The following is a 13,540-nucleotide window of genomic DNA, read 5'->3' on the forward strand; positions in this document are numbered from 1 at the left end:
CATCAGCCGGATGACACGTGTCGAAATTGAAGCAATCATCGGTGAACGCGAACCGAGGAACGAAAACAATGACATAAGCTCCTCGGTATTCTTAAATTTGAAGGTTTAACGGGCTGAGCAATAACCTTCTGATTATTGATTTTATCATGGCACGACAGCGAAGTAAGAAAATTATTAAATACAATAGTTGAGAATGCTTCGTGCCATGCGAGTTAGATATAATTTGATATAACAGAAATAAATGAGCCGTTAACTTAATAAAATTATAATAATTTACGCTATCATGCCTAAACACGTGTCATACAGAATCGACCATCTGTTTCTATCGAAATCCAGATTCATATCGTCGTACGGATAACATTTCGAGTTCAGATAGAGTTTCACGTTGGTTAATTTACAGTTGTCGAATCGACTTATATCCTCAGACATGATGTTTTCCCTATCTGCAGAACAAAAATTACATATATCGCGGCTTCTCCAGTTGAGTCACGGTCTTAATGGCCCACGAATGCTTGGTCGTACGCTGCAATAGCGGAAATTCGTATAGATCCCACAAGTGAAAACCCATGCTGAGGTAACGTCCGCTTTCCAGAGCGCGCAGCATCGACAGCTTCTTAATCTCGCTCAACAACACGTGTGGCATTCGCCATTGTATCTTGAATATGTTGATTACAGGCTCCAGTGCAGAATCTTCAAACAGACAATTATTGTCGTTGCACGCTCGTATTAAGATTAATTCATGACGTGCATTAATAACCACGCGTCTGTAATCCTCGCAAAATCCCAGCAACATGTGCAGCGGCACACAAAAATTAAAGTATCCATTTACAGTAGTCGAGCTATTCCAGCCTGCATTTCGCATAATCACGCTTCTATCGGATGACATTGTTACATAGTTTTTCAGCAGACTTGTTATTCCCACATTTCTGTTGCGATCAATCTCTACACCATCGAGCTCATAGCGAATTTCGCCAAACATGAATGCGACGCAATTATTTCCCAGCGTCACATTGAATCCCTCAACTGGATGATTTATCCGCAGTTCTCCCTCGATGTAGAGGAAACTCTCATACGGCAACGTATGTAAATCCTGTTGTTGTATGGGTTTTCTTATTTCATCGCTGTGTCCAAATGTTGTGTTGGCAAACGGGTTGTATGTGTGAGTCTCAATCTTGACGATGCGATCGTCAAAGACTGGCTCTTCCTCGATGTTGAGAATCTCAGTCATTATTCAGATGGCACGCACCGCAAATCCCAAAGATTATGAAAACGCAACGTTTGACGAAGTGAGTCTCTTCTTCGTGGTTGATTTGATATTAGCAAATGATGTTGCTGCTAGCCTGATTGTGTTCTTCGTGTCTTCTTTCAACATCCCGTCGCACGAGATGTTATCGCCGTCGTACGTGCAATCTAACTGATATCTCTTCGCCTCGAAAATCGAGCAATCGTTCCTCCTGGTCAACAACGCATAACACTAAATCAGTAATGCTCCGTACAAAGACCGGCAGGTAAATGATCTGCGCCGGCGTTTCCGATATCTTATATCCTGGAAGTACTCTCGGTGAAAATTCATGTATCGTGTAAACGAGTATACTGTTGCTGTATGCACCCGCAGTTACACTCTATGCGGATAATGTTCACGTTGATAATATTAATCGGCATGTTCGATTCGTATCATTTTCGCGGTTGCAGTATTCGAGAATCCCAGCAGCGATCCAATGTTGTTGGGCATACTAAAGTTTACTCTGTAGGCACACTTGATCTCGCTTCTCATCGTATTGTAATTAGCGCGGAGCACGATTGGGTAATCCTCATCGGCGACACCTTTATCACAAACAGCATTATGTTTTCGGGAAAGTGTGCGTTTCAAAAATTCATGTATCGCTTGCAGCTCGTACGTTCCCTCGGGAATCGTAATTTCCGCGTCGTCTTTGCCGTAGTAAAATTTATTATTCGAGGAATTCACATTTGATATAGTGTGATAAGTTTCAAAGTCCGCAAGACCGAGCTCGTAGTCCGCGTCGCTCAAATCTATGGGGGGAAAGTAATTTGCCGCGAGGACGCTACTCTTCCCAGCCAATGTTAGTGTTAGCGACATGTTGACAAAACTGAGTTAAATAGCGCAATGTCAGTCTTTAAATTCGCGGCGAGAATTCAACCTCTCGGAGAAACTGCAAGCACAATTGTCCGCAGATACTCTGATTATACGTTTGATAAGAGGTGTAATTGTATTCCAATTTCGACACATTTAAATATTGCACCAATTCCTCGGGTGGTCGAAGATTGCCAAAACTGTCGAAATAGATTGAGCGATCTCCTTTTTTTGCATACGTCACCCAATGAGTGCCAGGACCGTTTGTGCTGTCCAGATTGACGATACCGCTCTTATTTTCTCGCGCGCCATTTATCGGTAAATTATTGCTCAAAACACACTTCTAAAGTATGGAATGTGCATACGTTTTGCAAGCTGTAGCAATTGCACATTTATAGTTACACTTTTCGGCATTTTTAACGTTTTTTGACGTTTTTTTCCTCGCTCCTCGTCCGTATTTGTAAGGGGCGAGATACAGTCCGCGGCCTTCCATGGCGCAATTGTGGCGTAGTATCTCTTGCAACTGACGTTGCACGGCTTTCCTGTCGTTCACCGCTTTTGCTACGCCAACCGCTCCGCCAACCAGGGATCCGAGCGCGTCCAGCATTGGTAGAATCGGCAAAAATCCACCTCGTTTCGCTGCCGAAAGTATCCTCCTCTTCTTTGTCCTCTTTTTTGTCCTCTTCTTCAAGCCCATGCCGAGCTTTGTCTTGGCTTTTATCGCTGCCCAGACAACTGTGGCCGCGGCTCTCTCACCGAGACTCGAGTCTTTCGCGACAATGCGAGTTCGCACTTTCTCGGCGAGTACCTTATCCGCCGCGTGTCTCTCGGTGAGTTTGCTGCTCCGAGAGTACGCTATATCGTGTTCACGGCACGCCGCGTCCAATGGGTTGACACCTTGATCACATCTAGCCAATTGCTTTTCCAAACGAGTTCCCGGGCCATAAAATTGATAGCCGGGGATATGAAGCTCGACCGGAAGTGCGTTTATCGCACAATTTAATAGACCTGTGCCTATTTTCGTTGACATTCGCTGCAATTTCTAGACATTACTGAGCAAAGCGCGAATCCGCGCAGCTATAAATAGGCGGACGTTGGAAGTCAAATCGGGAGTGGGAAAATGAAATTCGTGCGACAACCTCTGACGATACGAGTGATAAATTACGACGACAGAGTACGCTGCAGCGTGAACGAAGGTGTGCGCAAACACGGTACGATGCTACCGACAACTATACGCGCGATCGTTTGCGGCACCGTAAACTGCGGTAAAACCAACGTGTTGATAAGCCTGCTGGAAAGTCCGCACGGCGTGCGTTTCGAGAACGTGTACGTGTACTCGACATTGCTGCAACAGCCGAAATATCGCTATTTAGAGAATTCATTGACGCCGATTGACGAAATCGGCTACTTTACATTCTCCAATAACAGTGACGTCATTCCACCGAGCGAGGCATGTGCAAATTCAATTTTTGTCTTTGATGACGTGGCATGCAACAAGCAAGATACGATAAGAGAGTATTTTTCAATGGGGCGCCACTCGAACATCGACTGCTTCTATCTCTGTCAGACATACGCGAGAATACCAAAACATCTTATACGCGACAATGCGAACCTGTTAATCCTGTTTAAACAGGACGTCACCAATTTGAAGTACGTGAACAACGATCACGTGAATACCGACATATCGTATAAGGATTTCAGTGAGTTATGTCGTACTTGTTGGCAGCAAAAGTATGGATTTCTAGTGATAGACAAGGACAGCTCGCTTACGAACGGGCGATACAGAAAAGGATTTAACGAGTTCGCGATACCGCAGAGCCATTAGTCGTCGCCGACAATCTTCCCGTGGAGGAATGTCGAGAGGGGATGAAAACTCCAGAGAGTGCTGCCAACATGGCTGATAATATTCGCAAGCGTGAAAAAGTTGTCAAGAAGATTGCGAAGACGAATCGATCCGCAAGAAACGTCGCGCTCTGAAGACCGGAAAGATCGATGACGATATCGCTGTCAAGACTCACTTTAAACCTATTATCGAGCCGCTACAAAAGATTGTCGACAACGCGACGATTTTGGTGAAAAACGAGCCTAACACCAACGACGGCGGTGTGAAGATCGAGACGCGGTATAAGGGAGAGACACCGAAAAAGAGAAAACATGTGCAAGATATTTTGAAGTCATTGGACGCTTCATTACCGACAACCTCTACATTAAAAAGCGTACAACTTGTGATACCCAAAACACTCGTAGCCAAAAATATTTTCGAAACCACGCGTAACCCGCCCGAAATATCCCTTTGACACTGGTTAAGATCGTCGGAAGGTCAACAAATGATGCGAAAAGATTGGAGGCCATTAGGACAAGAGTACATGAACGCTCTCCTCGGTGCTGAAGAAAAGAAAGAAATTGATAATGTATACGGAGTCTGTTTCGGCGAGAATAAAATGCGCATCGGAAACAAGCGATTCGCGATTGACAAAGATGACAATATAATCATAGGCGACACGCGGTACATTGGAACGCCCGGATTATACGAGTTGATCTTCAAGAAAAGACCTGATTACCAGGAGGACAATTTGCGAAAATACAAGCACATATTATTGGCGACAAATGCGCATAAATGCAATTTTGATGCGCAAGGCCGTGTGAAGAGTAGCAAGGGGGACAAGTACAAATATATAATCGCACCGTTGACGCGGGTGAAATCGGAGAGCCCAAAATCTGGCATGGAAACGCCTCGCGCTATGACCGACAATAAGATTGATTACGTGCACTGGGACGACCCCAACGTGCTAGTGGATCGCCTACGATTACTCGACGCTTCGCGCCAAGCCGGCAACAACGCGCACGACAATGAGATCCTGTCGATTATCAAGGAACTGCGGGAAGCGGGCATTATTATAAATTAAATGGGGTTCCGACAATCTATTCAGTTCATCGCGTAACACTTTACAAAGCATTGAAAAAAATGTCTATCAATAAATTTGGATTATTCGAGAGGAGAAATGATGCAACTCCCGGCACAAGCGATCATTGGTATAGATTGATTAGAAGATGTGTGCGCATAAACGCTCTGCATCGCGTCGCTACAGATTATGACGCGAGATCGCGCAAGATTCGCCGTGTAGCGCAACCTGAGGCGGATACCGATGTCGTCAACAAATTGTACCTGGAACCGTGCTTTAAAACATTGATGATCCAACAGAAAGAGTCAGATGAGAAGCTGACTGCATTAGAGAAGAATGTACGAGCGTTGGAGACTGCGATAAAAGAGCTTCTGCGTGCGTCAAACACTACCTCAGACACAGACATCTAAAGAACGGTTGGCTCAGAAACGTCTATCACACAAACGGCTAGAAGAAGTGGTTGCAAATAGTTGTTGAACAGCTACGAAGGATTATCAGCGTACTACTCTACAATAAGCAGCGACGGTAGTTAAGTGACCGCTGAAAACTGCAGTGAAAAGTCTAGCAGTGAACGGCGTATCGGCTGCTGCAAACGAGGCTACGTACAACTCATTAAGAGTTGCGAACGAGGCTACGAACAAGTACTTAAAGGCTGCGATCACTTCAGGTACGGCTGCAAACGGGCGGGCTTTGAACGGGTCAGAAACGACTTGGAACGAGGCTGTGATCGAGTCAGGAACGATTTTCGAAACTGTCAAGGGCGTGAGTAAACGAGAATCTAACCCAAAAGAACAAGAATCTAACTCGAAAGAACGAGGCACGAACGCGAAAGAACGAAAATCTAACCCGAAAGAACGAGAATCTAACCCGAAAGAACGAGAATTTAACCCGAAAGAACGAGAATCTAACCCGAAAGAACGAGGTAAGAACGCGAAAGAACGAGAATCTAACGCAAAAGAACGAGAATCTAACCCGAAAGAACGAGATCGTTAAATAAAGAATCAAAATGAATAGTGAAAAGAACAACAGGCAACATAGTTTGGAGAGACGGCAGTTGGTAAACGAGTTGCATGCGTCAGCGAGAAAAAATTTCCCTTGAAGACATGTCATAGTGCGAGAATACGATGATCTGTGGCAAGCCGACATTGTCGAGATGCGTCCGTACTCCCATTTCAACAGAGGTTATCACTACATACTCACCGTCATCGATGTGTTGAGCAAGTATGCGTGGGCTGTACCACTCAAGAGTAAAGGAGGAAGCGAGACATCTGACGCAATCGCCGAGATAATTCGAAATAGCAAGAGATGCCCGAAAAACATGCAAACCGATAACGGGAAGGAATTTTATAACGCCGATGTGCAACGACTTATGCGAAGACATGACATTAATCACTATTCTACATATTCGGTATTGAAGGCGTCGGTCGTCGAGCGATTCAATCGCACGCTAAAGAACGACATGTGGAAGATGTTTACACTAAATGGCTCTTACAAGTGGATCGACATGCTGCCAAGGATCTGAATAGCTCAGCTGGAAGAGCAGTCGCCCGGCAAGCGAAAGGTCTCGGGTTCGATTCCCGATTCAGCGATTTTCGGATCTATATTTTTCTCTTGCATTCATTTATTTATTTTCCGTAGGGGGGTTAAAGGGGTATTGAAATTAAATCTCAAAATATGAGATTATTTCATATTTAAAATCTTGGCCGTGTCCAAGTTAAAATTTGGTGCCTTGTGCACCGGTATTTAATTTTAACGAAAAATTATTTAGTTTCGTTAGAATAACGCATTGTCATCCGCGATTTGGCTCTTGTTGCCCGTCTTATACGTTAAATTTATATTTATATTACAGAGCCTTGTTAAAACTCTTATATTTGATACACGCTGGCTTAAAAAATGCGTTTGTTTACCAACATTAATATATATAACAGAGAAAAGTATAGAATCGAAAGGATCTGAATAGCTCAGCTGGAAGAGCAGTCGCCCGGCAAGCGAAAAGTCTCGGGTTCGATTCCCGATTCAGCGATTTTCGGATCTATATTTTTCTCTTGCATTCATTTATTTATTTTCCGTAGGGGGGTTAAAGGGGTATTGAAATTAAATCTCAAAATATGAGATTATTTCATATTTAAAATCTTGGCCGTGTCCAAGTAAAAATTTGGTGCCTTGTGCACCGGTATTTAATTCTAACGAAAAATTATTTAGTTTCGTTAGAATAACGCATTGTCATCCGCGATTTGGCTCTTGTTGCCCGTCTTATACGTTAAATTTATATTTATATTACAGAGCCTTGTTAAAACTCTTATATTTGATACACGCTGGCTTAAAAAATGCGTTTGTTTACCAACATTAATATATATAACAGAGAAAAGTATAGAATCAAAAGGATCTGAATAGCTCAGCTGGAAGAGCAGTCGCCCGGCAAGCGAAAGGTCTCGGGTTCGATTCCCGATTCAGCGATTTTCGGATCTATATTTTTCTCTTGCATTCATTTATTTATTTTCCGTAGGGGGGTTAAAGGGGTATTGAAATTAAATCTCAAAATATGAGATTATTTCATATTTAAAATCTTGGCCGTGTCCAAGTAAAAATTTGGTGCCTTGTGCACCGGTATTTAATTCTAACGAAAAATTATTTAGTTTCGTTAGAATAACGCATTGTCATCCGCGATTTGGCTCTTGTTGCCCGTCTTATACGTTAAAAAATATATAATTCTCATTAATACATCCTTACAATATAATATAAATATAATATAAATATAATAAATATATTAAATATAATTTATTTACAACGGTATTCGATAATATCCCCACGGCAAGGTGTCGGTTGAATCAGATACGACCGCTTGTCGTCGTAGGAACTTAGAGCAATTTTCGTCTCGCTGATGGTATACACTTTATCCAATTTCGATCTTTCACATGACTGCTGACGCGTCATTTCAATTCTTTATTAAGGCAGCGCGTATAATCGTCGAATGTTATACTACGCGCTACGACGTTACTTTTGACACCTTTTGCCTTTTTAGTGTCCTTTTTACCATCCACCCGCAAAGCATACATTTTTGCTCTAAGCCCGACGAATTCGGTCATTATCGCGCCGTTATTCTCATCTTTCATCAGACCCGGCACCTTTTTATTCGCGAGCGGTATATCGTACGCATTATTCGCAGCGTAATCGCTGGTATCAAATCGAGCAATATCGCGTTTCAAATTTTCATAGACATCCTGGCATTTAATTTGATATATTAAACTGTCCGTGTCAGTGTACATTACTCTACAATTGTCACGATAGAGCGGTGACATGTATTCGTGGTGAAATTCATAAAGACATACTTTTGATATGTCGAGTATGCACATGCCGACGTAGATTGGTTTGTAGAATTTAACTTCGAGTTTGCGTAATTCTATGGCAACTAATTTTTCTAAAAATATGCTTGTACTATGAAAATTTGGTTTCGCGATCATTGCCTCCGCACCGTCCGTTCCATTTTGTTAATAGTTTTACATCCACATGATTGCGCACATTTTCCATCGTCTTGCTGAATACCGCATTATTCATTAATTTATATAAATTTTTTTCAAAATCGTTTTTCGTTTGTGTTCTAAACTGTGTGTTGAGTTCGATGTATTTTTGAAGCCACGCTGATTGAGTAAATTGTAGTATGCGGTATATTTTTGTTATGCGAAGCCCGTGGCGTGTGCACTGCTGCAGATTACGATAATGTATTACGTAACGCTTCTTATCGTAAAGCGTTGCGAGGAGTTTATACTCCCGCTTGCCAGGCGGCTTGTCGGGCAAAACGGTAGGTCAATTTGCGCGTCATGAAGATGCTGCGGATATTCTAAATCTACTTCGAGAACATAGCCTATAGGCAAGTCGAATGCGATAGATGATATATCAAAATTCGATACATCGTCGACTCACCGAAAATCGGCATACGGCAATGGTTGACACATTGCCCATCCGTACAAATTATTTACATCAAAATACATGAGGTAAGATGAGGGTTTCGATGGGTCGTACAATTGCATGTACTTGTTATTAGCCTGTGCGTATCGACCTGAACATTGACTAAGGCCGCCGCGTATACCTCATTCGACAAACATTACCATGTCGATGTCTGTTAATAATTCAAATTTTATATTTGTATGTTTTTTAACATGGCGTCCCATGTATATGGGAAGAGTATAATAATACGCGGGATCGAGTCCATAACTTTTTATACAACTGTTGCGAAAATTTTTAAATATATCAGCCAATAACAAGACATCAATTTTTAAATATAAATCGCTATATTCGCCTAGCGTTCGAAGAGAGAATCGGCTCCAGACGGTCTCAGCGTGCGCGTAATCACTCTCGGATACTGTATCGCCGGTCAGGGAGCTGTAAAATGAGTCGTGCGGCGGTAAACATGTGTCTTGTAATCTGTCCACGCAGTCTATGTATTTATATGGAAAGACGCCCTTCCGTGTCAATAAATTAAACGTATCTGTCGATATTCCGAATGTAAAATTTTTAGTTTATCTTTATCCAAAAATGACGCTAATTTGTCAAGATTAGCACTCAGAAATTTATACGAATCGATAAAGCGTAATTTAATATAATTTTTCGAATTATTGTCTTGCGTCAATCTAACAATTTTCGAGAATGATATATATTTTTCCTTTGTTATTGGAAGTAATTCGATTTCCCCTTCGAACGCCGTGGCTATGTCTTCGATAATGAAATGCGCGTCGTAACCTGATAAATTGTGAAAGACTATAGGAATACAAAATGATTCTTTGTAATTTAAGTTACAATTTGAGTGCGCGGGACCTCTGTACCGCCTGGTGAGATGGCAATGATTTCGAACACGTGTATCGTTTTCGTCAAACGGACGTTCGCATATATGACAATGCGTCGCGCTGTGAAATTTTACCCACTCGTCAGGTGTTAAATTTACCATGGGGACATTAGTTGTTAAAATATTTTTTACGCGTATTGCTACGCGTTTCCACGGCACCCTTAATCGGGTTTAATAACATCCATAGTTGTAAAACTGGTCAATCACAGCCGTTCTATTCTTCAGGAGAATGGCTGTGATTGGCCAGTCTTACAACTACGGATGTTATTAAACTCGATTAAAGGTGCCGTGTAAACGTACTCATTGTTAATTACAATTACTGTTGAATTCGCGGCACGCTGGAAAAGCTGAAACGGTCTAAACTTTATTCTCCACTATATTTTCTTGACGCCGAATCTAGAGAAAGTCTAGTGATTTTAATTTGACGCTGGTTTCTAGCGTCCATGAAATTGCACCTTAAAACTCTACGCAGCTATTTGATTGGTTTAGGCCTAAGGATCTACAACAGGTGTAGTAAGCTTTAAGCTTTAAGAAATTCACCAATCACAGTCAAGAATGAGGGGAATAATCGACTGTGATTGATCAGTTTCTTAAGACTTAGAGTTTACTACATCTATTGTAGACCGGTCTAAACGGGATCTTAAGTCAACCTCCGACCAGACTTAAGACGATTTTAAATATAAAATCGGACTATGAATACGGGCCTAAAACCTTCAGATGTTTCCGAAGTTAAAAATTCGTCGCTCGTTGTTTCACCTTTTCTCATGGCAGACTCCCATTCGTTAAGCCAGTTTAAAGCGGGGAGCACCCACTTTTACATAGGCGCATAAGCATAAACATATGAATCTTGATTGATCTATGAACGTATGCCTAAAAAATTCAACCAATCGAATTTCTTGTGAATACGTTCATAAACCAATCAAGATTCTTATGCTTACGCTTATGCGCCTATGCAAAAGTGTGTGCTCCCCGCTTAATGAAGACTCTAGTATTTATTATAGATATAATGACAATAGTTCCGAACAATAAAAAAATAGATTTAATTATGTAACACAAATATAATTCATATTAGGACGAATAAAAAACTACGAGAGATAAATAATTCACATTTATATTAAAATGCAAGAAAAAAATTAAGAAAAATAAATAAATAAAAATAAATATATCTATAAATTAAAAAAAATAATAAAATAAATAAAAACAAATATATAAAAATTAATAAAAATAAGTAAAAATAAATCAATAAAATAAAAAATTGACTTTGTAATCTTGTGTATCGGGAGTCAGTCTAGTGTTAGGTAATTTCCTGTTGAGATCATCAAACATATATTATTTATTTGCATCGAAAATTTTACAGTTTCTTCGCATCCTTGGATATGTTTCAATTTGTGCTGTAAATCAAAAGTCAAGCCATTTGCCACAAAATTACTGAAAATCTAAAGAAAAAATAAACATCCAATTCTGCTTCTACTATTCTTTCTTCGTCATTACTGTTTAAATTATTATGTATTTCTATGGATTGTTTGTGGTTGTGAATAACATTCAATTATCAGTTTCTACTATCTTTTTTTTGTCATACCAATTTGATTTACCATCTAAAATAATTGTCATAATCTATTAATGCTCTAAGATTTATTAATTTATAATTAATATAATATAATTATATAAATATAATTTTTTTGAAATTTTTATACCATCCGGAACAAATATTGTTCATATTGCCTCGGTGTTCAAAAAGGACGTTTAAGCAAAACCTGAAAAAATTGCATTCAAATTTCAGTACACACTTATATTAATAATAATTATTAATTAATGCAGGATTCACACTGCGTTCGATATCCGACGTACGACATCTGATATCCAATAAAAAGATTTTATTTTCGCTGAGACTCTAGAAATTAAATTTTCTTATTGGATATCGGACGTCGTACGTCGGATATCCGGTTCGATGTGAATCCTACATAATATATATTTTAGTATATAAATATGTAACAACACAACACGCGCCGACGATATATCCGATAAATAGAGCGGGGAAAGGACGGTCGAATAATACTTTCCCCCACGATCCATACTAATTAAAAAGATACCGAACGATCACAGACGGAAAATTTCGAACGTACACAAAACAGCCGTATAAAAAGGCCGGGAGAAACCGAAAAGAGACATTCCGCTCCGTACCGTCTTAGGACGACTACCGCTCCGGAAAACGCAAAGACAAGCTAGAAGAAGAGATCGGAGGTGCCCTGTCTCGTGTAGGTGCGTTCCCACTTATTAGCCGCTCCAAGCGATTCCTTTCCGAAACCGCTCCTTACATTATCCACCTACACGATCGGCCAAGAAAACCAGAGGTTGGGCGTTCTCCGCCTCTGTCGGGAGCTCCCGCGGCCGATCGCTTATTACGAATCGAAAATAATAACAGAATTCCCGCGACGCGGATACTCCGAAATAAACATCAATTTCGACGAAGGAAAACCCGAGCGTCAATTCTCTCATCCGGCCGCGCGCGCGCGCGAGAGAGAGAGAGAGAGAGAGAGAGAGCGGGTACGCGACAATAACACCGTGGGACCACACCGCGCCCCGGACCGCGCCGCGCCGACAACCAAACGTAAACACGATTGCGAGGCTTTAAAGGACCGTGTCTTTAAAGTCCCGAATTACGATAGAGACGCGAAATAATAAAGATATTATTTCTGTCGTGCGTTACACGCCTGTTAAATTATAATCAGCGCATCTGTTACAGTACCGATATCTAACTCCGACACCGATACAGATACCGTCAACAGGACCCGCGCCGAACAAACCAACACGCATTCATTTCATACACACGTCATACTTTTGTAAAATCATCCACGCCGTCACACATACAGCGATATATATGCATTACGCGAACACATACACACACACGCTTACACACACTCATCCACACACACACACACACACACACTTGTAAATAGCACACACAATAAACATTTTGTTAAACCTACACCTCGTCGCACGCTTCTTGAATTTAACCCTTTCTCGAACCTGTCGATCCCGATTGAGCGATCCGGCCGCGCCGAGAAAGCGGTCCGTTATAAATAAATTTAAACTTTATATAAATATATATATATATATATATAATTATTTAAAAACACAATATACACCTCCTTCATCTCGGCTAATAGAGCCACACGCGACGTTATTTCGACAATTAAGAAAGAAAATTTGGAAACTAAGGAATTTGTATCCTATGGTTGGGATCTCAGAAATTTCCCTTGTTCCCCTCTTAACGTCCCCAAAAATATTAATCCGAAAGATCTCGGGTTCGATTCCCGATTCAGCCGACTTTCGGACCAATATTTTTCTCGCCTATTTCTTTACAGGGGAAGTTAAGAGAGGAACAAGGGGAATTTCTGAGATTCCAACCATAGGATGCAAATTCCTTAGTTTCCAAATTTTCTTTCTTAATTGTCGCAATAACATCGCGTGTGGCTTTATTGGCCGAGATAAAGGAGGTGTATATTGTGTTTTTAAAATTTAAGGAGCCGACTTAATATTCTTATTATAATTATTTAAGGTATAAAAACATATCTAATATTTCATCTTTAATAAAATATATCTTAACATCTTCGATTAATTTACCATTTGTATCGCGTTTCACGTAGTTCCTGACGATACAATTTAGTTGAAAATGTTTTTCACAAACAAATTGGTTAGGTTTTA

At 40.8% G+C, this 13,540-nt stretch overlaps 1 protein-coding gene across 1 annotated transcript; it reads right to left on the reverse strand.

The window, feature by feature from the left end:
- Positions 1-457: 457 nt before the first annotated feature.
- LOC146719841 (uncharacterized) lies at positions 458-1,228 on the reverse strand. Its single transcript, XM_085489452.1, has one exon. The coding sequence runs from the start codon at positions 1,226-1,228 to the stop codon at positions 458-460; it is 771 nt and encodes a 256-aa protein (XP_085345578.1).
- Between the last annotated feature and the right edge of the window lie 12,312 nt (positions 1,229-13,540).

The sequence above is a fragment of the Nylanderia fulva genome, unplaced genomic scaffold (genome assembly GCF_048542155.1).
Source record: "Nylanderia fulva isolate GAGA-0341 unplaced genomic scaffold, ASM4854215v1 Scaffold84, whole genome shotgun sequence".
NCBI classification, from domain to species: Eukaryota; Metazoa; Arthropoda; class Insecta; order Hymenoptera; family Formicidae; genus Nylanderia; species Nylanderia fulva.